The 26,580-nt window shown below is 48.9% G+C and overlaps 9 protein-coding genes across 11 annotated transcripts; 4 read left to right on the forward strand and 5 right to left on the reverse strand.

Moving 5' to 3' along the window:
* Positions 1 to 359: 359 nt before the first annotated feature.
* Positions 360 to 1,957, forward strand: FOIG_07052 (uncharacterized protein). The gene is made up of 2 exons (XM_031206415.1): positions 360 to 1,019; positions 1,072 to 1,957. Exon 2 carries the CDS (start codon positions 1,151 to 1,153, stop codon positions 1,355 to 1,357), a length of 207 nt encoding a protein of 68 aa, XP_031063534.1. The 5' UTR covers positions 360 to 1,019; positions 1,072 to 1,150; the 3' UTR covers positions 1,358 to 1,957.
* Positions 1,958 to 2,174: 217 nt separating this feature from the next.
* FOIG_07053 (uncharacterized protein) lies at positions 2,175 to 5,362 on the reverse strand. The gene has a single exon (XM_031206416.1). It carries the CDS (start codon positions 4,434 to 4,436, stop codon positions 3,921 to 3,923), a length of 516 nt encoding a protein of 171 aa, XP_031063535.1. The 5' UTR covers positions 4,437 to 5,362; the 3' UTR covers positions 2,175 to 3,920.
* FOIG_07054 (uncharacterized protein) lies at positions 4,837 to 5,001 on the forward strand (the record flags this gene model as incomplete). The annotated part of the gene is made up of 1 exon (XM_031206417.1): positions 4,837 to 5,001. One exon carries the CDS (start codon positions 4,837 to 4,839, stop codon positions 4,999 to 5,001), a length of 165 nt encoding a protein of 54 aa, XP_031063536.1.
* A 5,041-nt stretch (positions 5,363 to 10,403) lies between the features above and the next one.
* FOIG_07055 (uncharacterized protein) lies at positions 10,404 to 13,186 on the reverse strand. Of its 2 annotated transcripts, XM_031206418.1 has the most exons (3): positions 12,391 to 13,186; positions 12,099 to 12,293; positions 10,404 to 11,963 (listed from the first exon to the last, which is right to left on the reverse strand). In XM_031206418.1, exons 1-3 carry the CDS (start codon positions 12,836 to 12,838, stop codon positions 11,821 to 11,823), a joined length of 786 nt encoding a protein of 261 aa, XP_031063537.1. In that variant the 5' UTR covers positions 12,839 to 13,186; the 3' UTR covers positions 10,404 to 11,820. The 2 variants fall into 2 exon arrangements, with proteins under 2 accessions (XP_031063537.1, XP_031063538.1); XM_031206419.1 differs by having other exon boundaries at positions 10,747 to 11,963; positions 12,099 to 13,184.
* Positions 13,187 to 14,689: 1,503 nt separating this feature from the next.
* Positions 14,690 to 16,653, forward strand: FOIG_07056 (uncharacterized protein; the record flags this gene model as incomplete). Its single annotated transcript, XM_031206420.1, has 2 exons — positions 14,690 to 14,798; positions 14,846 to 16,653. 2 exons carry the CDS (start codon positions 14,690 to 14,692, stop codon positions 16,651 to 16,653), a joined length of 1,917 nt encoding a protein of 638 aa, XP_031063539.1.
* A 200-nt stretch (positions 16,654 to 16,853) lies between these two features.
* FOIG_07057 (uncharacterized protein) lies at positions 16,854 to 17,783 on the reverse strand. Its single transcript, XM_031206421.1, has 2 exons — positions 17,188 to 17,783; positions 16,854 to 17,135 (listed from the first exon to the last, which is right to left on the reverse strand). The coding sequence occupies exons 1-2, from the start codon at positions 17,467 to 17,469 to the stop codon at positions 17,073 to 17,075; spliced, it is 345 nt and encodes a 114-aa protein (XP_031063540.1). The 5' UTR covers positions 17,470 to 17,783; the 3' UTR covers positions 16,854 to 17,072.
* A 390-nt stretch (positions 17,784 to 18,173) lies between these two features.
* Positions 18,174 to 20,016, reverse strand: FOIG_07058 (uncharacterized protein). The gene is made up of 2 exons (XM_031206422.1): positions 18,893 to 20,016; positions 18,174 to 18,835 (listed from the first exon to the last, which is right to left on the reverse strand). Exons 1-2 carry the CDS (start codon positions 19,542 to 19,544, stop codon positions 18,510 to 18,512), a joined length of 978 nt encoding a protein of 325 aa, XP_031063541.1. The 5' UTR covers positions 19,545 to 20,016; the 3' UTR covers positions 18,174 to 18,509.
* Positions 20,017 to 20,123: 107 nt separating this feature from the next.
* FOIG_07059 (amidohydrolase ytcJ-like) lies at positions 20,124 to 22,284 on the forward strand. 2 transcript variants are annotated; one of them, XM_031206423.1, is made up of 3 exons: positions 20,124 to 20,707; positions 20,760 to 21,231; positions 21,281 to 22,284. In XM_031206423.1, the coding sequence occupies exons 1-3, from the start codon at positions 20,249 to 20,251 to the stop codon at positions 22,135 to 22,137; spliced, it is 1,788 nt and encodes a 595-aa protein (XP_031063542.1). In that variant the 5' UTR covers positions 20,124 to 20,248; the 3' UTR covers positions 22,138 to 22,284. The 2 variants fall into 2 exon arrangements, with proteins under 2 accessions (XP_031063542.1, XP_031063543.1); XM_031206424.1 differs by having other exon boundaries at positions 20,124 to 21,231.
* FOIG_07060 (uncharacterized protein) lies at positions 22,240 to 25,260 on the reverse strand. The gene is made up of 2 exons (XM_031206425.1): positions 23,371 to 25,260; positions 22,240 to 23,322 (listed from the first exon to the last, which is right to left on the reverse strand). The coding sequence occupies exons 1-2, from the start codon at positions 24,170 to 24,172 to the stop codon at positions 22,562 to 22,564; spliced, it is 1,563 nt and encodes a 520-aa protein (XP_031063544.1). The 5' UTR covers positions 24,173 to 25,260; the 3' UTR covers positions 22,240 to 22,561.
* Positions 25,261 to 26,580: the final 1,320 nt, after the last annotated feature.

Consider the following 26,580-nt stretch of genomic DNA (forward strand, 5'->3'; position numbering starts at 1 on the left):
AGTTTGTTGATGATGTCCCCGGCCCCTTACCAGAAATCTAGTAGCTGCCGCCCACATTGTCAGCATAGCGACTTCGCCCAACCTTTCGGGTCCTTACTTCCACAGATTCGGGATATTTCATGCCCATCTCCGCCACATCGGGCTTAAACTCGCGGTCCAGGAGAAGAACTATCCATATTCGACATTACCCCTTTCTCTAGGCCTCTTAAGGTAGGTTGTTGGCGCGCTCCGTTGGATCCGATGTACTGGATACATGGGCGTTGGTTAGCAACGCCCTTTGATGAGAGGTGTGAAGCAAGTAAGACTTGCTTGGCGCGAAGTTATTCCATTGCTCGGTCTTGCTCCCGCCGTCATACTTTTCGCACTACCCGACTTTCCCTTTTGAACCAGCATGCATTGCCTCTTCCGGAAGTCTTCTGGAAACCCCATCTTCACTTTCATAACCGCTTGACACGTTCATGCTCCCCCAGGCCTCCCCGAGTATTAGAGTTTCCAAACATCAACTTACCGACTTTCTGGACTCTCCAAAGGTTCACCGCCAACGAAACTGGCACAGGGCTTGGCTTTGAGACACCCCTATCTAGGCGTCCTCTGAGCCGCGATTCTACGCTACGGTTCAACAGGCGTTACACGCACAAGCATCAGATGAAATACAATAGTGGAATCGAGACCGTCGGTAGTGACATTTCGAGATCTCAACGTTCGAACCAAGTGCCTTTCCCAAGCCTCAAACCGGGAATACCTGTCTTTTGGTGTCGGAAGCGACGGACAACAAACACAACGGTACCACTGGGGCAGCTGTGCTATTGATTTTCTTCAACCACGTGCCGAATGTCAAAGTAGATCGCTTCATAGGATACGGAATGGGGGCTTCAATTCCTCACTGGACTAGTTTCTTGACATTGTTTGGGAAAACCACGTATTTGATGCGCATCACCTATTGCCTGCCGTAACTCGACCTGAATGTTTTTGCCTACTGGTCCCCGGAGGTCGAGTCCGCACTTCCGGGCATCACGATGGTGAAGACTTGGGGTTAAGTTTGTTTGGCTCAGGCCTGCTAATAGTCTGAAGATATACTTTCCTGGCGCGAGCGCTGCAACGTCCTTTCTCCGACATCTTGAAGCAATCAGCCAAGCGGCCGCTGCTCATTATGTCCATAAAAGTGTGCAGAGAGGAGCATCGGTGGCTCAAAAGTGAACTCTGTCTGTGCCTTATTCAGCCCGACAGACTGCCGGAGCTCCTGGTGCAGCCTCCGTTCTCTGGCGGTAATATCACCAAGACCTTGTTCCAACAGCGTCAGCCCGTTTTTGGATGCTTGGGTTCTAAAAAGGGTAATCTTGTGGCGCGACGTTATTGAAGCGGCGTTGTACACAAACGCTCAGCTTCCTCTTGTGGACCCGAGTTTGAGGCCTCGCTACAGCCTCTGATGCTGATTTCGTACAATATGTCCGAGCTGGAGTCTCAAGAATCGGCCTACGCCTCGTCATATGGGAACATGTATCCCAAGGCAGCACATGAGGGGATTCATCGAATATGGCCACGGCTGGTTTGGGTACTGTTAAAGCAAAGCGTCTCAGAAGAATCCATTCCCATGGGATTCATCTAAGCGTCACAAACGTCTGCCTAGAGTAGCCTGCGAGATATCACAAGATTCACCATACCTTTGCCCAAGATACGTCCCCACTCGCAACAGACTTCCAGAGGTCTGTACTTTATCAGGAAACTCACTGTTGGGTGGCCTCGCGAGCACTTCTCAGTGGGTCACGACATTCACAAGGTTTGATCACGGCCACGATTGTGGGACGTTCTGGCCAAGCTCAGCTCAACCCAACACCGCAAAATGCGGCAGAGATGCATGATCAACGCCCAGGCCCGAGATCACGAGTGATATAACGGCGGGGCTTCTGCTCCCGCTGCCGCCGTCGCCGCCGTTATAGATAGACTCGGCGGTACTCTGGACGCATGAAACGAGACTTATTCTCTAACGATATTTCAGAGATCTACACACGAGCGTTGAATGGCGTTGAAAGGAAATGATATGTCCGATTGGCATAATGTATTCTGGCACGTCCATACTGGTCTACACACCGACGAGTAAGTAATCCCAAACTCCTTGCCGGCCACACAAGTATGCTGTGTGCTGCACTGGGGTGCTAGTGACGAGCTATCGAGGATTAGTGATGGAAGGGCAAACTCAAAGACACCACACCCAACACGATTATTTCTTAACGTTTATGCTGTCATAAGGTCCTTTGTTTGAGTTTGATGCTGCGTAATGTTCTTCCCTCTTATCAATCATATCCCTGTCCGAGTCAGTTTGCTGTTATTGAAATTACACCCTCCATATTCCTCCAACCATGATAACCAAACTTAAAGGGATTTGACTATTCGTCATACTGAATAAGATGCACAAACATGATAGTCCGAGTTCAACTTGGGTAAATTAAAGTTAACGACATGGTCTCCTTGAAGAGAGCACGATCTCCTGAATTGATCTATATGCACTAAATCCAAACACGAATAGCTAAGATGCGCTTAGTGGTATATCTATAGTACAAAGAATTTTGCGAGGTAACAAATGGCAGCCAAAAAAATAAAATAAAAAAATACAAGTAGATAAAAAATGACCACCACCCGCGGTGAGCTAACCCAAAAGGTAATCCATACGGCACGACAAAAAAAAAGTATGGGAAAAAGTATGTGCAGCGACTTCGAACGCACGGGAGACTGCCAGCAGCCAGAGAAGAAAGGGTTCGGCAAAGCTAGAGAACCTAGGGGCGATGCCGAACAAGATATACAACAAAACATCAAGAATTGAACAAGTGTCGGTTGTGAAGGATGTGAAGTGCCAGCGAGTCAGGAACAGAGTTCGCAATGACGAAAGTTTGGATGCTAGAAACTGCTTGGCGGTCCAAAGGTCCGCAGTATCCTTCATGGTTTGAGACGATGCGACGCGGGCTTGACCTTCACGAGTCAAGTTGGCTGAAAGAAGCTTGAAACAAATACAAGCCCGAGGTTGAAAGCCGCGCCACTCCTCGCCACTGCACGACGAGGTTCTACAGCCCTGCGAGAAATGTCAGGATGACTAGGTTGCATAGAATACAACACCAGCCATCGAAGCTATGTCGCGGCCCAGTCCTGGCTCATCACAGAGAGAAACTGGAAATGTTGTCGGAGATTGGAGCCACAAGGAACAGAATAGCGGGGCACCATGCGAATGATGGGAAATGGTTCCAATGCTGGTCAAGACCCACTCAGTTAACGGGCTCAGGAACCGGGTTTTGGAGGGTTGTGGCGGATCATCCAGGGCTGCCAGTAAGTGGAGTCGAATTTCTTTACGTGACTCTTTGCCTGGTCTTCGCTTTATCCTTCCATTATCTTTCTCCGTTCAAGTTGGCATGACTTGACATTGCTGATGGCGTCCATGGCTTGCAGAGTTTGAATGCATTAACAAGTCATGCTGAAAGACACCGTGGGAAACCCTGTTCCAGGCCAAGAAGGGACAGGCTACTTGCTCGTTACCCTCATAGCTCATGCGCCTCACTCTTCTGCAGTGTACTTGTATCCTTGGTACGGGCCCCAAAGTTTCAGCTCTCGCTTCTTGTCAATATGCCGACTTTGCTGAGCAGTAGGTATTAACAGGCAGTGAGTCGGAAATTCGGATGTGTAAATCAGGTTTGGGCCAACCCTGGTTGTCTCTGTGGATATTTCGATGGGCAAGGGTATCGGCGTAACCCTGGCTGTTCGGTGTCGTGCTTCGTTGGGTAAGAAAGGGAAAAGAAAAATCGTCTCTTGTCATCGTTTAGCCGTGTTGCTGTAGTAGGCCGCTCAATGCGCAAGAGAAACCCTCCATATGTAGAAGAGCAGAACAAAGGGTGCGGAAGACAAAGCCGCCTTATGTAATGAGACCCGGTGGGCAATCAGGCATGGGTGTTGTCCCAGTATCGCTTTCGAGCGCTCACTGCCATCTTGTTGCCGAGGAAGCGGTACTGAAAGAAGTTGAAGACAGCGAACTCATCTCGAGTCATGATATATGAGTCGGGATGCATTTTCACCTTCCCCCAGATTCGGTCTAGAGCAGCCTCGAGTATCTTGCTAATAGTAGGGTCTGATGAGCCATCAGGGCTCTCCCTAGCAATCTCAAGAGCCTGTGCGACACTGGCATCTTCTTGTTGGGAGCGTCTGTGACTAGCAGCTGCGGCGGCCATGTCGTTGGCGTTGAAAGAGTCAAGGGCGTATGTGTTATTGATATTGGGGTAATGCAAGTATGGGACTTCTTGCTGAGACTGTGGCCTTTGGGAAGAGACAGGACGGATGGGGATATAGTAATAAGGCGGGAACTGAGAATCATGGGAAGCGACGGACATCATGGTAGTACTTGTACGTCTAATATAAGCAGGCGAAGTGGATGGGGTTGATGCAGGCGAGTCGTGCATGTATCAAAGAGAGACTTCCAGGCTAGGGAGCTGGAAATAGAGCTGCCCTTGTGGAAAGTAGGTTACTTAGACAAGTGGAGAAGTGTGATGGGGGAGGGAGGGGGGGCGAGTGGCTCGTGTGGGTTGACAGGCTGAAGGTGATGAGATTAATGCCTGTCCCAGATCTGGAACAACGTCTCAAGTGGATCGAATTATGACAGGGGTCAACGTCGTCCTGAAGGTTTGCTCCAAAGAACTGTAATGCGCGGGATGTCCTCTTCTCGGATGGTAGTGGTGCTGTCGCCTGTAGGTGGTAGGCGTGACACGGGTTCGATCCGTCCGTCTCGGGGATTTTGAGTTGGCGAATGTCTTACACCGGCACAGATAGTTGCTTTCACTCTATCCAAACAGAGACCGAGTAATGTCGGCCGTGGGAAGGGAAAGGGTCGGTCCTGGTCCTAGTCTTGGTCTTTGGGTTGCTGAGGCCCTTGTCACTTTGATCCTGGTAAATGTCCCTGTCCTTGCTCTGTTCTGGTTTGTCTTTTTCCTTTCTCGTCTTGTCTGTGTGACTGATGACGAGGAGTAGCAAGAGTGGCTGATGTGTGTATGGATGCTTGTTGATGAAAGGTAATTGAGACGGATGGGCAATAGCAAAACTGAATTCTAGATAATAATACGACCTTACAAGCGTCGATCAATGCTGAGCAACAAAAAGTAAGTTGATAAGGTGTGTTTCGTATGGTGAATGTGGTTGAGTATTGAAACAGGTTGGTCGAGCAAACCAACCCAGAAATCCGGAGTAAACGGCTTTCTCTTATAGATCCAGATCACACAACCGCAATGGCTAACTGGAAAGAAAGAACGAATATGGTTTCCCTCCTCGGCTTCATGAGCGACAAGCTCACCAAACCGCCACCCTTGAGGTGTCGATAATATCTTGTTGTCGTTTGCCATTGACCGCGCGTTACGTAGGTTTACCTTTTTCGTGTGTATTCCACTTTTTCTTATCCCCTTGAACGCCGACGCCATAGTCGTTGCCGTGATCGACCCAGGGCACAGGGGCGTGTGTCTGAACGACCCAAGTCTGGATGACAATTGTAAGGGAAAAGAACAACATAACTAGCAGGAGGAAATAGACGAGAAAGTGGACAACCACAAAATCAGGCAGGGGGGAAGGGGAAGGGGGGGGGGGGGCCCAAAAAAAAGAAGAAAAAAGTCAAAAAGCCGCCAAAGCAAAGTATACGCCGTACTCACTACTTAGCCTAAGGGGATTGGGTGTATGGTCGACAATTTTGGTTTTCTGGTTTAAGGTTTGCTTCCCTTGGCTTGGGGTGTAGACAAGGGAGTGTCATGATACACCATGGGTCCAGAAAGGGAATTGACCCAGCCAAGGAAGGACGGAGAGTATGGGAGACAAAGCAAATGCGAAGGCAAAAAGGAGACTACGCCGTAACAAGAACCTGGCTGCAAGTATACCAGTGGACGGGCCCAAAGTCTAATCGCACCAGAGAGAGGGTCAGGCAGATCAACAGGCTCCAGACTTCAAACTTCAGGCTTCAGACCCTCGTGAGACCAGCTCCGGCGTGACTCGGCCTTGCAAGGAATTTGGGGACTACCTGAGTAGCAGTCGTGGCTCGGGAACCTGACCCTGGTCAATTTTGGGTCGATTAATTGATTAGTAACTCGACTCGCAGCGCGCGATGTAGATCTGCCTCAGATCTGGGTACATGTTCCAGCAGTGGCGCGAGACAACGGGCTTTTGTCTCTTGGACCCGTTCTGTATCATGTCGATAATGCAACCACTAGGTCGTCTTCTATGAGACGCCAATTCAAAGCAGAGCTGACAGAGGATCAACAGCGTAGCGCTCAGAGCATGCCCTGGCCTGGGACTGATGTTGACGTTGAGATTGACATGACTGACAGTTGTCAGTTGTGGCGGAGTGGGGTTTGGTCTGACCTATTGTCATGACCCGTCGTGCTTGTCCTGTATGTGTGTTCAACGTTAACGTTTGCAAGTAATTGTGTACTGGTTTGCCGGTTAACTTTTGATTCTGGTTGTCCATGATGGAGACGGCACAGTGGAGGCCATGTTCTGCAGCATGATCCGTGGGCCCTGACGTCTTAGTCAGTCCTATGTAATAAGGTCTCGCCGAGAAATGGATGTAGTGCCGACTGGTTCCCCGATCCGTAAAAGTTTCTTTGCGTGTTTTGAATCTTTCTCTTTTACCTTTTCTCTCTTTTTTCGCTCTGCTGTGCCTTTACTAGGGCTCTATGATGTTAGTTTGGTCTCCCGATTTGGGGATGCCTGAAAGAGAAAAGCCCCCGTGGGGTGCTCAATACGGAGCTCAATAGCGCTTACTCAATTGGTATAAAGGATCAGGAAGGTACATGTCTCTTGGTCTCAGCAGCGCGGCAAACATCAAGTACACGCATCCCGCCTGCCCATGACCGAAAAAGCCACGCTAGTGAAGCAGTAGTTGCCTTGTTGGGCTTGATAGACTTTGGTACAGGGACCTCGTGTGGAGTTGGAGCTTGTGAATCTCGAATGGGGGCCTGAATCTCATACTCCCATGTTGATGATTTGTGTTGGCTGAGCTCCGTAACCTTCTGATATATGCGGTAATACGGATGCAATTCCGTATTAAAATGCGGTGAAGGTAGTCGGATCCATGGTAAAGTTTCAGACATTGATCAGAGGCGGAATTGCTCTCCCCGAGCTCGTGTGAATACCTAAAATGCCTGATCTCGTGAGAACATCGTACCAGCAGTACAGCCCATAACCTTGATCGATCCTCTTTTGTCTTGGGGTCATAGATATCTACTATGTATGTAGAACGAGTATGCACCGCTCCTAGGAGAGAATTCCCTGTGATACTCAGCTCAACTCAAAACAGCCCTACGTGTTCTGCACAGTAGTTGTTCCAAGCCCTTGGCGCTTGGTCAACGGCGCCATCCACCCGGCGTCACTGAGGACGACCCTTATACCCACTATGCTTCTGGATTCTTTCTAGTACCAACACCAAGCTTCTCCTTTCCTCCCAGATTGAGCTATAGTCCATTCCTTTGGCTTTCGTCCCTGTCGATTCCATTCCTCAAATTTCCAGAGTTCAGCCTCTGCGGGACCAATGGAAAGTGGGCAGCTCCAAGAAGAAAAGAGTTTCCTCCCAATATCAAATACGCCATTGATTCTAGTTGTCCTTTTTGGTGTCGCGTCATCATCGTACTTTCAGGGTTTATTGTAGCATACCCAGCGTTATGACATCACGTCAATTTTGATTGATGGCCTACGGGAGACGCACTGTTGACATCCATCCAGATTGGTGCAGTGCCAATTACCACACAGCATTTGGCAGCTCGACGGTGATGTGCCGGGAATGCAATGCAGTCAGTCCCCACGCCATTGTTGTTCCTTGAGACAGCGTGAACAAAATTGCATGCATGTGCATGCAGGCAGCAGGAAGGCAGGCAACCCGGCAGGCAACGGGCCCTGTCATTCGGCCAGCCCTTTCATCTCTCAAGAGGTTTCCTTTTTTCTAAATAGGGTTTCTACGTCTTACTTAACAAACCGCTAACCTAATGATTGAACGGCGGTTGGGCTGCAACATGCAGGTTGCCTGCTTCTAGCACACTAGCCCACCAGAAAGTTTTGCACTTCGTCATCTGCACCTACTCAGTCTTTGACAGACGCTTTGACGATGAAGAGAGCTCTTGTTGCAAGGCAGATTCGAGATGCGAACTTGGTACTTGAGTACCTTGCTCCGTACTTACATAGAGGTTTCCATTTGCTTGTGCCGAGTCTCCGCTCTTCATGCCTCATAACCTCCGTCCTTCTCCACCCAACGCGGGCAAGGATTCGGAGACTCCCATATCCAAGGGTTAGAACTTTGAGAACTTCGCCTAAAACTCTAAAACTCTGGACTCCGCCAGCCTCGGCATAGAGCATGTTTGTTCATGGTGTTGTCCTTTTTGGTACTTGACAACACATCGAGGTTGCATATAGTGATTTATGTAAATGTCTCACCGACTGTTGCTAACTCTCTTGAGTTTGCACTGCTTCGCACAATCTGTCACGCGCTTGTCTCTGACGATGGGGGCGCTTGCTTATCTAGTCTGGTACTATCCGAACTGTATTTGTCGTGGTAATTTGGTTATTCGACTTTCCTGTCTTGGCGGCCATATGATTGAGTCAGCCGTGCTTCGTCTCCTTATCACCCTATACAGTCTAGCAGGCAATAAAGCGAGCCGCGTCGACTGGAAAAGAGATCCATGCCACTATACTTTTCTTCAAAATATTTGGCTCCGCTTAGCCGGCTGGCTTCGATGAATTGTAAGTCTTGAAGTAATGAGAATGAAAGACATCATCAATGGCCTGAGGTCCCACAGCAAAACTCACCTTCCGCTCTCCAAGCTCCGACCAAACTGTAACATTTTGAGGATCCAAAAGTTTGACTTTATGACTCCATCTGGACACACATCTCGTGTAGTCGTTCCAGCTTTTGGGGACAGCAAAGTTTATTCGTGTCCAGAAAATTTTGTTGAATGCCACCATTCTATTGTTCTGCCGCTAGATACTCTGTGTTCAAGGTTATTGGACACATGAATAGAATATCAAAATTGAAGGGCTGTGTGCGTGGTTATTACATACTCTCAGCAGGGCGCCTAATACGGATCATCGCCAAGACATCAAACTAATGTAGCGATCAGTGACACCTCCACTAAGTGGCACTATTATTCCCAGTCTCATTTCCATTTCTCTCCGACGTTGCAGCAGCCTGACTCAACATCGTCATAAGTGTGCCCTGTGACCCTTGAGATAACAACCAACACTTGCTATCTCTTTGCGTTGAGTTGACCTTTTGTTCTCACCAGCCCGGTAACTATTGGCGATGCAACAGCACCAAGGCGTCATTACAAGTCGCTATTTGGTACACAAACACACTTGTTACTTGAGATGGATGCTGGCCCGGCCCTCTTCCGCAGTGGTCCACAGGCTGTTCCGCTCCAGTTCCAACTCCAGATCTCTTTGTCCCGAAAAACATGTGGGGGATCATGATCCATGTGATTGTCGATGCCAACCCTGACGCTCCGGAGTTATGGCTATCCACCTGAGCTAGACCAGGCCATGCCCTGGGTGCATGGTGAAGCACAAGAGAATTGGCGAGCTACGCGCCGGGTCAACTACATAAGATTCCCGTCCATGGAGCGGCAAAGTCACGAATCAAAAGGCTAATGGAACACTTTAGCCTCTCGTCCCCAGCTTCAGTTTGATTTCGCATCACATTTCACAACCGTCGATGTCACAGTGGCCGACTAGTACCTTGGCCTTGCTAAATTGGAGCCACCTTTTCCCACATGGCATGGCGAATCGCCGCCTGATGGTTGAGCCAGACGCTTTTCTCAGTTTCTGCTGACGTTGTGATTGTAAACTGTCAGTTTTAAACAACCATTCATTATCTTGAGTTCCACTCGCCCTGTCATGTAATTTCCACGAACCGTCCACTACTGGGCTAGGTGTGTCCACCGCTGCTTCATCGCCAAACTCTATTGTTAAGCACCAATTGTTCTCCCTGCTTTGTTGGATTGCTTGCCTCCCTGTTTGCTTGCTAAGCCTTTACTACGTAGTACGTGAACTGGATGCTCCACGTTTTGTTTGAGCCGTTGGGTTGATCATTGCAGGGGTCCCTTGCACAGGCAATCGCAGGCATAGTTGATTGCCATCTATCCGTACCTGGGCATCTCGATTTTTATTTTATTTTGGCTTTTCTCTGACGGTAGACAGTTTATTTATCTCGCTGATGGCGAATTGATTGCCGTTTTGGGCCGTCACAATAAGCAAACAGTGCATCTCAACGGCCCGGGTTTCAGGGCTTGGGCTAAGAAAAAAAAAAAAAAGAAAAAGAAAAGAAAAGAAAATGAGTAGGGGGGAAAACACCAAAAACCTAAATCAAGGTTTGAATCACGAGAACGAGAACGGTGAATGACATCTCGCGTGCGTCTAAACATTGCAAGGCCAACAGCGGATCACACTATCAGGCCCGCTTCTCGGAGCCGCTGTTTGGCGCCGATTAGGTGATGCACATTACATCCGTGTGTGTATGTAGTGCCTATCACGGAAGGTGATGTATGGGAAATTCAGGAATTCGAGGGAGTGAGCCTGTAAAAGGCAGGTTTTTCTCCAAACTCCAAGGTGGACAATGCTCAATCACAAGTCTCCATGCATATCATCAAGCCCACCTTATCGAAAACCGCGGAACAAAGCCAACCCTGGTAAGTCCCACCGCTAAGAGTCAGGCACTCGAAACAATCGCCAACCTAACTGGCCGTTATTCCCGTTCACTAAAGCCCGCCCCAATTCTTTGATTACTGCAGGGGGGTCAACGTTACCTGAACCTTGAATTTGAACCCTGACTTTCTTGACCTGTCATGCATGGATTAATGGAAACATGAGCGCCCGGGACTAGCTCCAGTTCTGGATATTCAGAGACAATAGGATCTTTTTACTTTCGCACCAACGAAGATCTCCACTTCCTCCGAACGGGTTTCTTTCCAGTCTTTTATAGATCCCCGAAATCATGAGGATCCTTTCGCAACTCGCTCGGTCTTTGCTATGACATCGGCCAGGGCAAAGTCAATCTGCTAGCAAACTGACTCTTGAGCCTGAATCGTACGCCGTGGGTCAAACATGGTTGAGACAGGCTGCCAAACCCACAACCAACGGCCCTTCCAGAACTTCTAGCCGCCTTCTTCTCTTCCTGTTGTCCACAATTGACGCCCCGCTCGCTGCTTGGTGAATTTCTTGGCGTTTCGAGGCCCATTCTGGAGTTCTAGCCGCCATCTCGAGAGAATCTCAAACAAAGCCCCGTGGGAGCACATGGCGTTGTTCAAAACGTCGCGGTTGCAGATCTATCGGCGCACTATCCTCCTCTGGACGAAAGGCACGCCAAGCTTCTTACGACCATTGTTGAAAGTCTGGGCTTCTTCACACCTGTTTCCTATTGTGCGATTCAGATCACTCCTATTCGACGCCTCCATGTTAGAGTTCAATGGCTTATGCCATCCGAAGCCAGTTCCTGGATACGCTTCCAACTACAGTAATTCTGTTGGCTGATCACTGGCTCGGTGCAGCCGATTTTGCTGGATCTGTCTGAGGCCCGGATGTTTCATCCCGTGTGATTCAGCCACAGGAAACAAATGCCCAGATGTGTGCTTCAGAAGTAAGGAGTTGTACTATACAATCAAGTCTATCCGTCAACAATTCCAGCCAACACCAAGGACTATACTAATTATACAAATACCGTGTAAGTGGCTTACACTCCAAGCCAAGCGTTTCAGAAATGGACCGTTTCTGTGTTTGGAGGCTTGTGAGCTTCCAGTCTCGAACCGTTTAGATGCCATCTTTGACCAGCTAAGCCTTCTTCTTTCCGATCTTATAGCCCCATGATCGAAGGATCTTGACGACCTTGGGTGTTAAAGCGGCCGTTAACGGCACTCGAATGAAGATGAAGCTCTTGTGAATGGCGTACGCCAGCGCCAGCTGAGTTGCTAAACCTGTCGCAGATTGAGTCGTTAGCCTTTCTCACCAACTGAGCAAGCGTTCTCTACTCCCCACATCACGAGCAGTTAGGAGTGATGGGAAGCATCTAATGCATGCGCCCAGGGGCAAAAACTAATGATAGTACTCACTAGCATCGGTACGATTGCGTTCCTCAGCCTTCTCGACACCCCATGTGGCCATCTCCATCTTGTCACTGATATCGTCATCGCCAAGTGCTCTCGCCTCAGCCTTCTTGAACGACTGCCAGTAGGTGTGCCAGGCCTCCCGAACAGTATCGGGAATCATCTGCTTGATTGACGACATCACACGATGTTCGACCTCGCCTAATTGCGCCGGCGGCATCAGTTAGCAACCCACTGAGAAAAAAAGATCCGCACGACCTCGTTGACGGATCTGGGTGAGGCCGCGGCAATATCTTACCGATTTTATCAGCGCCAACCATTCTAACAAACAGGAAGCAGAATGGGAAGTCGAGAACGGTCAGCCCGAGGTAAACGCCAACAGTCACCCAGCCGTATTCCTTTGTAAGCTTCTTAAGTTTGGCGGTGAGGCCCTTTGGTTCCTCGGCTTGGCCAACGGTCGGCTTCTTGTTTGTCTTGCGCTTTGTGGTAAATCGAAAACCACGCCTTAATACGCCTTGGAGCATGCCTGGTGTTGTCGTAGAACCGATCCCGAAGCGAGCGCTCCTCAGTCTGGCCATTACACTATCCCAAGGGATGGCCTTCCATCTCAAAAGCTGACGCGCGGTCTTGTTTTGCGCCTGTGATGTAAAGAGTCTTCTCCATGCGCCATTCCAGGCTGCCTGTTGAGCTGGTTGGCTGAAGGCCCGCAAAGGCGCACGCACGCCGCGAACAGGTTGTCTTAACATGATTGTAAAATGAGGTCTCTTTTGTCACAAAATCTAATGCCCTCCTGACTCGTGGGTTTACAGTCGAAGAGAACGTGGTTGAGAAACTTCGTGATCGGCCGAAACGGATGAGAGGCGATAATTAATCGTAACTGGTCGGAGCTTTCGGATTTAATGTGTTGGATTCAAGGAATTATAAGATGCGGGAAACCAGCCAGATTCATAATCAGAACATCGTGACTCTTGATAATGAATTTGCAAACCGTAATCAGGTTATCCTGCCGTTTTCTCCCGAACTCGTTTGGTAGCAGGCAGCCCGTCGTTCGAGAGAAATTTCTGGAGGTTCGGCGAGGTGACGATGATGCGAAATTGCGCCACGATCAAGTCCAGGTTAAGCCACAAGTCGCTTTCGTGGCTGTGGCATCACGTGTTTCCTCATCACCAATGTACCTTGGCCTTGGAGGTAGAGAGCAACTGAGATCTTCTCATCACAGCCATCCTTTACTCTGCAAAGCAAGTGACTCATTTTGAAACGGTTTTTCGGGTGAATAAAGCCTTCAGCGACTTTGTGAAGTTCCGTCGAGTGCATTGTCTGAACCCCCAAGTCTCGGGCCAGGTCTTCAGGATGAGGTTACCAAGTTGTACGAGCAGAAGATGGGGACTGTCTCAAGCTATGATTGCCTAATTCTGAAGCTGACGATTGTATGGAATATCTTGTTACCTTTGCCGTATTTGCGTATGCAGATATATTGGGGTATCATCGGTAAGATACTAAAGTAGTTGGTGAATATAACCTACAACTGAGAGTAATTCAGTAAATAACTTCGACCACAGTTCAACTGAACACTTCTAAACACAAGCTAAAATTGAGTCCGTAAACCCTTTGTGTCTTGAAGGTCTCGTCTTCTCGGTTCCATGATAGGATCTCGTGTTGTTATTAAACATTTCTCGCCTTCCAAGTCGCTTGGTGTAAGTCAGGGGTAGCATGGCTCTGAGTTACTACTAATTGTCAAATCGCATCTGGAACATAATCTGCAGTGCAACATTGCATGGTGGTTTTCATATTGAACTCTGTTCGGGAAAGAGCGAAGAGGCGTCATGGTACTATGCATCTTGGCGTATGACGGCCATTGTGTGATGGTGCTGCAAGTGGCTGCTCAGAAATATGAAGGGAGCATGGTTTTGCTCTCGTCGACTACACACAGAGGTATCAGGGGGATTCCTATTCGAATCGTGATCTCCACATTAAAACATGCAAAGAAACTTGCATAGGTACAGTTCAGCTCAGTGTCCAATACAAGGAAGTTGCCCGAAGAAACCAACTGTTGCGAGCACTGCTTGGCAATGATATCGACTCTCGATCGGTATTGTATCATTTCACTTGACGTTCTTCCCTGACTCTTTTTCAAACAGCTCCTATACCTCTTGACTCAAGGTGCCTTCGTGCAATTCCAACTTTATTTGCCGGCATATGTACGTAAGGTACCTACTTAGGCATGGTACATATGAAGTGAGCCTTCCTCTCTCATTCTTTGCCAACTCGTCCACTCACTCATTTTTGAGCTCTCACAATCAAACTCTTACAACCTCATTTCTCGATAAAGTTTCTATACTTGGACTTGACGAGTCCATTGTGGGAGAAGAATGAAGGTGTTCGAGTGACATACTACAGATAAAGGATTCCGACCCTATTTCGACAAACTTTCAGCCGCATTCGCCCATCACTGTCTCCTTGCGAATTCTCGGGTTTCTCTTCATACTCAACGGATGGGCTGAGTTGATAACAGTCAATTTTCCACTCATCACCGCTGGACAGAGCCATTGATTCGCTTCATCTCACTCGTTACACTCTAATCACATCAAATGCTAACGATGCCAGCTACCATCACATACGGCAAGAAGAGAAACAGAGGTATCCTGAGGACGCTGGGGACACGTCGCCAAAGAGCCATACCAAAACCTCTACTACCTGATCGGCTGCGTATGTTATCCCACATGTCTCCCCTGGTGAATTTCTAACTGTTTTAGAAGCAGAGTTCCATATAAACAACCCCCGTAAGCAAGCATCCCGGAAGAGAGCAATGGTTGATCCGCAAACTGCGGATGAAATGGTAAGCTGGTTACTAGACGATTCCACACCAGAGCGCCTCTCCAATAAAGGAGAGAACTTGTCTCCAAAAAAGCGCCGGACCACACCCAGGAACTCGCTTTCGATTGATAGCAGTCAAGCTATCTCGCCGCTGGACCTCCCTTCACCTATCAAAACACCACTCAGAGCTTTAGATAACCACCCTCGGACCTCCCGCATGGGCAAGCACTCGCCACCGAAAGCCCTGGGAAGAGTTCCTAGACGAGCTGCCACGACTGGTAGACACAGGGATACGTCACAAAAGCGACCAAGTACAAGCTTACAACGCCGCCATGGGACTACGAGATCGCTGTCTTGTGACCCCCTCAAGTTTCACCCTACGAAAGACTTCGCAGCGGCAACATCTGTGGCGCTCAATACCTGTGACAAGAATGCGAGAAACCGTGTTGCAGAAGGGTGCCAGATTCCTCACATCCAAAACCGGTGTGCCGCTGAAGAAATTACTGGAAAACTGGCCGCTATGCTGGCCGCTACCAATGCACTTAAGCCTTCGCCACAACAGGCCAACTGCTCAACCTCAAGATTCGGGCGTATGGTACCGTCGAAAGTACGTGCAAAAGTCTCGAATGCTTGGGATCGCTTCCATCCAAAAGTCATGAATCACGAAGAAACACAAGCTCCGGCCTTCCCCCCCTCAGGCGATGAACAAGGCGATAGGTGGATTCGAGGGAGCATTGTTCTTACTCCTCGCTCACATGCACCAACTGAGAACGCATCTCCGATTAGTAACATTGAGCTCCGCTTGAATGAAGGGGGCAACCTCAATAAAAGTAAAGTCCAGCAAATCGTTGGAGGTCGCGTTAACAGAAAACCATTAGCAGACGATGGGAAGTCCCTCAGAAATGGAAAACTTGTGGAGGATCCATTCTCTGAACGAGCTGATAGGCGAGCTCTGACATGTTTCGAAAACCGGCTGAAGCAAGGTTCAACCGATGGTCAAAAGACGCCTCCCCCATCGCTGTGCAATCCATTCGAATCCGAGAAGGGATTTGACGACAACATTGAAGATAGGTTCTTGAACAGTACACCAGTCGGATCTTCAACACCTCGGATTCTAGTCGTGCGGCCATCAACATCGAGCAGTGGCTGCTGCTCCGCGGTAAGCGATATGCACACACCAGAAAAGCATTGTAATGAGAAATCGGGATCTTTATCGACGTCTGGCCGAAAAGAAATCGGGCAACACCACTTTTCGGGCCATAAGCTTTTGGATCCTGGTGACGATGTATTGGTTAACTCGGTCACTCAAGCTCGACGACTTTCGGAGAAAGCGAATAGAGACTTGCATATCTCTAACAGGATGAAGAAACATCCGTCACCCAGCAAAGAAGCTCTAGAAAAGTTGGATCTCCAACTCCAGCAGTATACTCATGTTCGCGTCTCTGAACCTGTCAAGCACGATATGAATGAGCTTAGAATGGAATCTATGGACGCAAGCCCATCCCTGAAGGCATATGAAAGGAAGAGATTGAGCTTGACTCGTCTATCGGTCACCAATATTGACGAGCTGGTTGATCCAGTGTGCGGGAATGTTCACCACCGCCGAGGCTCCTCAACGTCAATGCTCCAATTGGTACGAAGCCCCTACGTGCTACAAAATTCGGTCAAGTTGCACAAGGATATTCGGCTGGCGCCACCTTATCGCCCAGCTGGTGTTTCCTCTTCTGATGTGGACGAGTTACATTAGCAAGTTTGGGGCACACGGCAATAGTCAGTGAACCTTTGCAGTGGTCTGAAATCATCGCAGGTGATGGAAGCCCATGAGAATACTGGCACAATTTGTAGTCAAGGAAGGGGCCAAAACAACAGCAACCATTCTTATATGCATCAGAAGCAGGCCCAAAGGCTATGTGGTTAGGGCGAGCTGCGAGATTGTGATGGATAAAGTCACCGGCGGCGGCGATGCGGATTTGTGCTTGTTTGTAACAGTATAATAGATCATACTATTCTTCTCAACTCCCAGTAGAGGGTATCATCGCTATCATAATCATACATGTTTGTGTATAAGTTCATTGTCCGTTATTCCATACTCCGTTCGACTTCCAGGATTTCCTGTATCCTCGTTTCACTTGATGACCACTTAACATCACAAGTTACTTGGGATGTTTAGTAGCGGTGGTGGCGCGCACCACGACCATCGGTGCCACGCATGCGTCGAGTGCCAGCAGCCTTTAATGAAGTTAGTATATCGTTAACGCAAGAGCTGTGAGAATGAACATACCTTGACGCCAGGTCGGCGAGTCAAACTACCCTTGAGCTTGAGGAGGGCACCGCTGACCTTGTCCTTCATGGAAGGTCGACGCTGGTGGTGATGAACAGGTGCAGTGGTCGTGGCATGAGTTCGTCGACCGGCACCGCCGCCAAACATGCCGCGGCGACGGGGCTTCATGGTTGTGGTTGTGGTTGTTGTAGTATGACGGTGAGAATGGGCCGGGGCACGGCGACGGGTGCTAAAGATGGAGCGACGGGGCGCGGTGTGACGGTGAGTTCGTGTGAGAGGCATATTGAATGGTAGATTGTATGGTAGATTGGGTATAGATGAGTGTTTAAAGTGGATTGAAGGGAGAGTCAATAGTGCGTGTTAGTGTTAGTGTTTGTGCTTTTGTGGCCTGTTGTATTGATGATTCTGATGCCGATATTGAGAATGGCTGCAACAGGATATTATATACACATTTGAATGGCTGCGCAACATAACGTTCTTGAGCATGGAACCATGCTTGGCCAAGAATTATTGCATCACCTATTACGATCATTGATGAAATATGTAGGGAAACCTGGTCAGCGGATCTCGTTGTCTGCAGATCCAAAAGAGTTGATACAACTATTAACTAGTATGCTACAGTTCTAACTTGGACCCTGAAAGAGGGGAATGGCCATAGGACCCTTGATGAGGAGCAAAACTTGGAAATACAGTACACGTAGGGAACTAATCGGCTCTTGGTCTACAGGACAGTGGCGGAACTGACGTTTTAGAGATGTACTGAAACGTCACTAGATGGGATGCAATGGAGTTTAATTGGTAGGCGGGTAGCGGACCCTTGCTCAAGACGCAGGGTCCAACGGGTTCCCAGACAGGGGTCCTGGTGGTGGAGGTGATGTCATAGGGCTGCAGATGATTTTTAGGGAGTTGCATTAGATTCTGGATGAGGTGCTCAGTCGAAAATGACTGGCTTAACAAAGTTGAGAGAGGAGGAGTATGTGAAAGTTGGTTATCGTTACGTCTATTAATAGGACTTATCATTTCTTGTCCATCCAAGTGAGATTTCGAGATGAAATGATGATGATGATGATGAGCAAGATCGAGATGGGCAGGAAGATCAACCATGACAGGATTACCTAGAAGGGAATATCCAATATTTCCAACGTGCTTAGGTCCCTTAGGTCGCGGTATCGAGCCATATATGTGATCAACTCAACGTATCCTAGCATAGACGCAATAGAGATCGTAACATTGTACGGTGGAACACCTCATTCTAGCCAACTTGAACCATTTCCAATACGACTCTGCCCAGCCTTCAGTAGGTGGCATCGGCCATGGCATCGCTAAGCCCGCAAGTTCTTCTTGATGGTCTCCAGATCCTTGGTTGAGAACCCAAGGCCCTTCACGTAGCCACCCCATCCTCCATACTCGGCTTCAACACCTTGACCAAAGGCCTTCCAAAAGCTCGGGCGTAGGCTAACCATGTTCCAAAAGCCAGGCTCCTCAGTGCCCCTCACGTCAATGTTTGCCAAGATGAACACGAGTAGACGCTCGCGGGCTGGCTCGATTCCGATCCGTGATAGCATGTAATCGAAAATGACGTCTTCTTGCTTTGTGCCGGCAAGGGTCTGCAGGAGCCCTGCCACGACGCCTGTGCGGTCACGGCCAGCTATAGCTCAGTTTTACGGTTAGTTTCACACCTTTGAACAGAAACATGATTTCCTACCAGTGCAGTGAAAGAGAAAGGGCTCGTTCGGTCTGTCCCTCACGTGTTCGAGGACTGCTCGGATAGAGGGTTTGTACGCCGCTATGACAGCCATCAGCTGCTCCCTCCAAGCAGTTCTGCCATCATCAACAGCAAAGTCGGCGGGACCAGGCTGAGGGTATTCAGCAACACGCTCGCAGAAGACAAACTTGACACCGGTTATTTCTGGACTGGGATACGTAGCTCGCTCTTCCTCGCTGCGAAGATCAAACACAGTTTTGACATTGGCAGTGAGCCAGGCCATAGCTTCTGGGTCGGCGGCGGCGGCGTCAAGCATACCAGAACGGAAGATATGCCCAGGACGTATGGCGCTGCCAGGAACAGCACCCAGATCGCGGAGGTTGATGATCGATTCAGTAGAGATGAAAGGTTTGGAGTTGAAAGCGGCCGTGAGGGTGTCGGCTGGAAGGGGCTCTCGAACGTGAACGGCCACGATGGACTCGAGTTCAGCTCGCGAGAGAGCCATGTTTTGGTTTGTTCTTTTCTTGTTTATAGGTGGCGAGATTGTAAAGATGACAGTTATCGTTACTGTTGTTGCTGATGTGATAGGGATGGATAGGAAGCTTCCGAAAAAGTCAAGCTGACACTGTCGGATCAAGTCTGCCAGTGCCATGCGGTTATATAGGCAGTTCTAGGTAGGCATCTAAAGATATAGATAGGTTACCTACTCAGTGTATCAGCCCCGGCAGCATCTTTTCTGCCGTATTCAGCCAGTAGTTATTGCAAGTCATCGCAAATACGGACTCCAAGTCTCTGTCGCCTATCATTTGAAGACCAGTGGAGCTTGGTGTTTGAGAGAGAGCCATAGAGCTGCTATTCGCAGCACTCATGTATCCTTGAAAGTATATCACATGGGTTCATAGTTGTGAAATTAACCAGAGCTTAAGAGGATCTGGTGTGGTGATTCAATCAAGGTACGAGTCAATGTGGAGAGCTAGGACTCCGGGGTAAGCTCACGATCAAGATACAACGGGGCAAGGATCCCTGGCTGACACAAATCTTTTTCATAAATTTAATGGTAGGAAGGTACCTTATATGCGATGATTCTAGGCGGATATATCTTACAAGGAAATACTATTTTCTTTTCCATGATGCGTATCTAAATCAAAGTTCGAGACGCAAACCTCTTTCCGCGTATCATGCAACTTCCCCACAAAGATCAATGAAATCCTTATCGATAACACGCAGCTATCAAATCATGGCTCCCACATCATCCCAACAATCGCTATCTCTATAAAAGATCCGATGCCTTTACAAGACTGGGCTCTGTTATTTACATCAGGATCAGCAGTTCAATTATAAGTCACGCGTTCGACGATGGCTGTCACAGGCTCTTTGGTCAGATGGGGGCTCGTCCTGCCCCTCATAGTCGTCGCTTTTGCAGTTGCGTACCGTCTTCAACAGCCACTCACAGCTTCGGACGAGGAAGATTCAGCAACATATTGTTATAAATCCATCCGGACACATGATCCTGAGCAGGCTGAAGCTCAATGTTTCACTGTTGCGGATGGCGTCTTTACTGCCGTTGGCCCACGAGATGCTGATCAGTCGATGATAGATGGTTATGTGATCCCAGGACTCTGGGATGGACATGGTCACTTGCTCCAGTACGGGGAGTTCCTCCACTCTGTTGATTTGTTCGGTGCCCAATCTCTCGCGGAGGTGCGTACGAGGATCAAAGACTATATCTCTGCCAACCCTGGAGCCGGATCGAAAGATAATTGGGTTCGCGGAGTTGGATGGGATCAGACCTTTTTTGGGCGTATGCCTACAGCTGTGAGATACTCATATCTATTAGCTTCCCGCCACACACTAAGAAGTTTCATAGGCAGATATCACGCAGGACACAGAGCTCAGCAGCATCTATCTCATGCTTGATCGCATTGATGTTCACTGCACTTGGGTTTCCCAGCCTGTTCTCGATCTCCTTCCATCAGACCTCCCTGAAGCTGTCCCGGGAGGTGAGATCATCCGCGACCCTGGCCTCGGTGTCTTCTGCGATAACGCCATGGACATGGTCATCTCAATTTGGCCTCAACCTGGCCGGGACTTCAAGGCTCGTGCAGTCAAGACTGCCATGAAGCGCCTTAACGAGGTTGGTCTTGTTGGCATGCACGATGCTGGAGCAACTCCAGATACTTTGAATCTCTACAACGAGCTCTCTTCGGGAGACGACTGGACCCTTCGTGTCTATGCAATGTTGGAATGTCCTCAGCGTAACTCGTACTGCCCAGAGGAAGCTGTCAAGTTCGCCCGAGACGATGATCGCTTTGCAGTTCAGAGTGTCAAACTGTTTGCGGGTATGTGTCTCCTTCAAAATCATCTAAGGTGGTGGTTAACCTCGGACAGACGGCGCTCTCGGAAGTTGGGGCAGCGCCATGCTCGACCCATACTCCGATCACCCGTGGACATCAGGCTCGCTCCTTATCAACGCCTCTGCTCTTACTGATGTGACCAAGCGCTGGGCTGCCGACGGATACCAGGTCAATATCCATGCTATCGGTGATCTTGCCAATCGTAACGCTGTTGACGCTCTTGAGGCGGCTCTTGTCCAGCAATGTCTTCGTGAGGCTACTGCTCAGGGTGCATATCCTTCGACTCTGGACCAGTCCGTAAATGCGTCTCACGACCAGATTGAAGCACGTGCTGCCTGTCAAGCTCGTCATCGCTTTCGCATTGAGCACGCCCAAATAATTCACCCAGCAGATCAGCGACGGATTCTAGAACTCGGCATCATTCCCTCAATCCAACCCACACATGCAACATCAGACATGAAGTATGCTCTTGCTCGTCTCGGTAAGGACCGTCTCTCGTCCTCCGCCTACCGGATGCGTTCTGTTCTTCCTGCCCATCCGATTCTGGGTAGCGATTTTCCTGTCGAGCCCCCCAACCCATTCCAGGGCATCTACGCCGCCGTAACCCGCCGAAGCCCGCATACGGGTCGTGGAACAGACGATAGCCCTGATGGCTGGCACACAGAAGAGGCATTGAGCTTAGATGAAGCGATGTGGGGATTCACGGGAGCTCCTGCTTATGGGGCCTTTCTTGATAGTCGCGCTGGTGTCATCCGCGAGGGTGCTTTAGCTGATTGGGTGGTCCTTGATACCCCTATTGAGTCTTATGATATAGATGATTTACGCACCCTAAAGGTTAAGGAGACATGGGTGGCAGGCAAACAGGTGTATGCACGATCTAACGATGACTAGAAAGCCGGCCCTATTTACCATAAGGAAAAAGACCACCAAGAAGAGGACCCAAGAGTTTGGGTATCTGCCAAGTTAGACATAGCCGATGTACACATGATAAAGCTAGAAATAAAAGTTGTATTTTGTTGATCTCTCTGCACCTATATTCGCGCACAAAATGATCTAACAGTTCTTTTAATATGGTACTGTTATAGCAACTGAATGGAACGTCTGGATGCCACCAAGTCACGACATCTCATAGACCTCTCCCGGGATGAAAGAAATGGACTCCCACCTCTGTCCCTTGTGTGATAGAAATCAACCACCCAAACGCCGCGGAATAGGTCTTCGGAACGAAGACCAGCCTCTGTAGAACCAAAACTTGCAAGACGCTAACCTCCAACGCCGAATATCACGAATCAGTTTTCTTCTGGTGCCATGAACTCTAGTCCGACTTAACAGTAAGTTTGTTTTCCCACCATTTTGCGAATTTGACCGTTGGGATATCGACTGCTCGCCAGAATACATCAGCCCACCAAAAGATAGTTGGAATCACAAAGAGCGAGCTCAGGACAAAACCAGCAGTGAAGCGGTGCCCCTCGGTGCCCGTCACGCTATAGCACCATTTTTCGAAATGATATCCAACGGCATGGATGGCGGGTCCATGCATAAGATAAAGGGCATAGGAGATCTTGCCCAAGTACTGCACGAAGGCCGAGTTGAATACGCGCTGCCAGTTAGACGAGCGGCTCACTGCGAGAACAAACATAACAGCACCCGTACATTGCCAGTATCTGTACTTCTCGGCCGCCCACCACTTAGGAATCAGCGACGTAAGGTAGATCCAGCCCGGTGTTCGATCACCGCCCTCATCGGGTTGGCTCATAAGATATAAGCTTGCGACACTGAAAATTGCCCAGAAAGCGCTCTGGTACCAACGGCCGTGATTAGACTGGGTCTTCTCCTCGATGGGGAGGGCAGGAGGTGAGACGTGGGCGCCGCGGATAAGATCAATCTCAGCCAGGACCATGCCGCAGAGGAACATGAGAAATTCCCAACGGGAATTTCGGTAGGTAAAGAGCATTATACCGGCAACTGTGATGAATCGGTACTGACTTCGAAGTCGAGCAGTGGCTATTAGGGTGAGGAAGAGATACAGCGAGCAACGAAACTCAACAGGGATGGTCCACAGATGCTGGTCATAGTCTAGATGAATGGTTAGTAGGGTTTGTTTAAGTGGATGATTTGACCTACTGGTGCTTCCACCGTGGGTCTTCCAGCCGAAGACATGGACAAAATCGAACATATCCTTTGCCCATTCTGCGAACTGAGCATAGTTTGTAGGGAGACGCGAAGGATGAGGTTCTCTGACGTTCCTCATGAAAGTACGGTCCATGGCAAACTCTCTCGTCCATTCGTAAACACCCAAGCGGATGAAGGAGACGATCATTAGGGTGGAGATGGCGGTTGGAAGGTATAGACGTATGCCTCGTCGGAACACTAGAGAACTCATGGTAGTCGAGAAGTCCTGAGTGTTCCTACCCCGGATGAGCTTGAGAGGTCGATAGGAGAGGGCATATCCCGAAATGACAAAGAAAAGACAGACGGCTGGAGGGCCCTGATACCACAATCGGATAATTGGTAGCTTCAAGACGTTGTAGTGGGCATCGTCACAGCCCCAGCCTTTGGCGATGACGAATGCCTGGTAGAAGAAATGACAGAACAAGACGACAAGGGCGGCAACACCTCGCATACCGTCGAGGTAGGCTGTAGGAGCGAGCTTGGTCGGTCGAATCTGTTCACGAGCATGCCGTCCCTGTAGATAACTGGGAACTAAGAACCAGGCGAAGCGAACTAGGTAAACTCTCCAGGGGGTTGAACGAACGTAGTCCACAGGAGCGAGAATGGGGCCGGCCCATTTCTCAAAGTGAAGCCGATGGTAGTCTTGATCATCTCGACCGCTGTCACTGTCAACGTCGGAGACAGACCTGTTGTCGAGCAACCCCATCTTCTCCTCGTCAGAGAGTGAATGTATCGAATGAGAATGACGACTCATAGTTGAAGGTTCAGAGATCTGTTGGATGGTCCTGAGATGGTAGAGATGGAAAACGAGGAAGGAAGTGACCTAGGACGCAAGGTAGGAAGGAAAGAGGGCGTGAGCTACCAAGTGGAAGCGTGGAACAAAAAATGACATAAATGGAAGGAGTGTGATAATCTTTCAATCGCCGGTACGGGAAACAAATAGAACAGTTTTGACCAAAGTAAAACAAAAACTGGAGGAAATCTGGACGAGTGTTTGCCGAGAGATCAGCTGTGGAGGAGGAAACGAGGAGGAGAGCGAGGACTAGAGATGCCAAGAGATGGCCACCAGGGGATCTCTTGTAGTCTCTGTAGGTACTGAAGAAACACGGCCGTTGATGTAGAGAACAAAGGACGACGACGACGACGAAGAGAAGGAAACAAGGAAAGGCAAACTATGGTATACATAGTGTTGGGATTGGGAGTCAGGGTTATACAGTATCTCACAGTGTCACTGCTATACAAGTGACAGACACCTGCAGTTCCCGTTCCAGCTTCAGCCCCAGATGTTCACACGAACGGACAGAGATGGCCTATCAACTCGCACCGTCCCATGAACCAAACGTCTATCACTGGAGACACGCTGTGTTTCGACGTCTCGATTCGCCTTGAAACGCCCTGCTTCGCTTCCTCATATGCATACATAATAGTATAATACAGGTTATAAATGCCATGAATGCATATCCACATTGCCCACCATTCTACCGATCTTCGACAGTTCAAGCCGCACACTAGTCAGGACCAGGGGCAAAGAATGGAGATCTGCAGCATCTTTGTGGAGTTTTTATAGCAAAAGATGGTTGATGATTGCATGACAAGTGCTTGATATGATGCCGATAACCGATTTTCCTCAGATACCAGTTTAAGCATGAAATAGAAAGTGTCATGATGCTAGAATTTCATAACGTTTTATCATTGTATAAGGTAGGCAGATGGATAATGCGGCTTAAAGAAACGCACCTAAAACATCATATGTGTATCAAAGACGACAGAGGTTTCCGAAGGCTGCCGCTTACAAAGACAATGCCATGATACCTTTATTTTCCACGCCATGGTGAGACGTCTATTTTAAAACTGGGGTGTCGATTCAGGTAAGTAATAAGCATTGGCTAAGAAAAAGCCAAGGCTTTTTACCCCTGTAAATCTGCCTGTTTCTTTATTTCCGTCTATTGGATAACTTTAACTGCATACCTTTTTTCACAGGATTATTCTTGACTTCTTAATATTTCGATTGTTGTTGCACATACTCCAGTAATTATAGACTCTCAGATATTTTTCAATCGACGACTCTATTATTCTTCTTCAAATGCATTATTTCGCCCTGATGTCGAACCCGCTCTAACTTGGACCCACCACACAAGTATGATAACGCCCAAACGATCCCGCCAGGCCCAATTATTTCCAACATGTAGGGTTCCAGATACTGGGATGCTCCCTCGGAAACGCGCGTACGTAAGGTACTATAGCCTCCCCTACCCTTTCAACTGCTATGGATATCTAGACTGTGATGCAGGCATTCCACCGGTGCACCAGATATTGTCTCATCTGAACAGTACAGAGCTTCAAGGGTTGCATATAGATGTTTGGCTCGGCTAAGCGGCTTCGACTTTACGGCAGAGCCATTGAGGAACAGCACATCCTCAGTTACGCAAGATGGGAGATCCGCCCTGATGATCACACGGCCCATCATCATCTATCATCTGCGCCACTTCAAGCTGCCATCTAAGACGACTGGTCGGCAGCACACAAGGTAGTATTCCCGGCGTTACAGCTCGACTAAATTCCCGGTGAAGCGTAACTCAAACACGACACCATCCTAAACTGTAAAAGAGCCATAACCTCTAGCATAACTCATGCGGCGAGCTAAGTCGAGCTCTATGTGAACCCAGAGATCATTGAGGATACTAACTTGGTGCGTAGTCGATCAATACTTGGCAAGCTAGTTGGTTCGTTTGTTGGTTCGTCCTGACTTCGACATCAAATTTTCTTCTCTGCGACCGATCTCAATCGTCAACATGAAACAACCAATAAAGCTTGTTTTCCTCCTCGCTCTCTCTGACACGACAACTGGACTCTCATGTGGAGAAAAACTGGGCTCTGCTTCAGGGAAGGGAGAGCTCCCAGCGCGTCAACACGGCGCATCATGAGCTCACAGCTGACGACGACAAAAACAAGAGGACCCAGATTTCCAACGTAGACGATAACGTCCGTCACCCAAAGACTGGCCACCCCCACAGACCGGCCAACCCACCTTTAACCCAGCCACCCAATTTATATATACTTTAAACAGTCACAACTCTACCAATTTAATTCCAATTAATTTCAAACTAACGCCAATCAATTCAGAATGCCTTCTTTTACTGAAAAAGATATGAGCGCCGCTCT

Source organism: Fusarium odoratissimum (genome assembly GCF_000260195.1).
Source record: "Fusarium odoratissimum NRRL 54006 unplaced genomic scaffold supercont1.10, whole genome shotgun sequence".
NCBI lineage: Eukaryota > Fungi > Ascomycota > Sordariomycetes > Hypocreales > Nectriaceae > Fusarium > Fusarium odoratissimum.

Bases quoted from the DNA above. Each gene is read 5' to 3' on its own strand.
- FOIG_07052 (XM_031206415.1), top strand. From the start codon at position 1,151: ATGTCCATAAAAGTGTGCAGAGAGGAGCATCGGTGGCTCAAAAGTGAA.
- FOIG_07053 (XM_031206416.1), bottom strand. From the start codon at position 4,436: ATGCACGACTCGCCTGCATCAACCCCATCCACTTCGCCTGCTTATATT.
- FOIG_07055 (XM_031206418.1), bottom strand. From the start codon at position 12,838: ATGTTAAGACAACCTGTTCGCGGCGTGCGTGCGCCTTTGCGGGCCTTC. The intron at 12,294-12,390 runs GTAAGATATTGC...CGGCGCAATTAG, and splicing joins GGTTGGCGCTGATAAAATCG to GCGAGGTCGAACATCGTGTG. The intron at 11,964-12,098 runs GTGAGTACTATC...AATCTGCGACAG, and splicing joins ACGCAATCGTACCGATGCTA to GTTTAGCAACTCAGCTGGCG.
- FOIG_07057 (XM_031206421.1), bottom strand. From the start codon at position 17,469: ATGCCTCTCACACGAACTCACCGTCACACCGCGCCCCGTCGCTCCATC. The intron at 17,136-17,187 runs GTATGTTCATTC...ACTTCATTAAAG, and splicing joins CTCGCCGACCTGGCGTCAAG to GCTGCTGGCACTCGACGCAT.
- FOIG_07058 (XM_031206422.1), bottom strand. From the start codon at position 19,544: ATGGCACTGGCAGACTTGATCCGACAGTGTCAGCTTGACTTTTTCGGA. The intron at 18,836-18,892 runs GTAGGAAATCAT...ACTGAGCTATAG, and splicing joins CTTTCTCTTTCACTGCACTG to CTGGCCGTGACCGCACAGGC.
- FOIG_07059 (XM_031206423.1), top strand. From the start codon at position 20,249: ATGGCTGTCACAGGCTCTTTGGTCAGATGGGGGCTCGTCCTGCCCCTC. The intron at 20,708-20,759 runs GTGAGATACTCA...GAAGTTTCATAG, and splicing joins TTGGGCGTATGCCTACAGCT to GCAGATATCACGCAGGACAC. The intron at 21,232-21,280 runs GTATGTGTCTCC...AACCTCGGACAG, and splicing joins GAGTGTCAAACTGTTTGCGG to ACGGCGCTCTCGGAAGTTGG.
- FOIG_07060 (XM_031206425.1), bottom strand. From the start codon at position 24,172: ATGAGTCGTCATTCTCATTCGATACATTCACTCTCTGACGAGGAGAAG. The intron at 23,323-23,370 runs GTAGGTCAAATC...CCATTCATCTAG, and splicing joins GACCCACGGTGGAAGCACCA to ACTATGACCAGCATCTGTGG.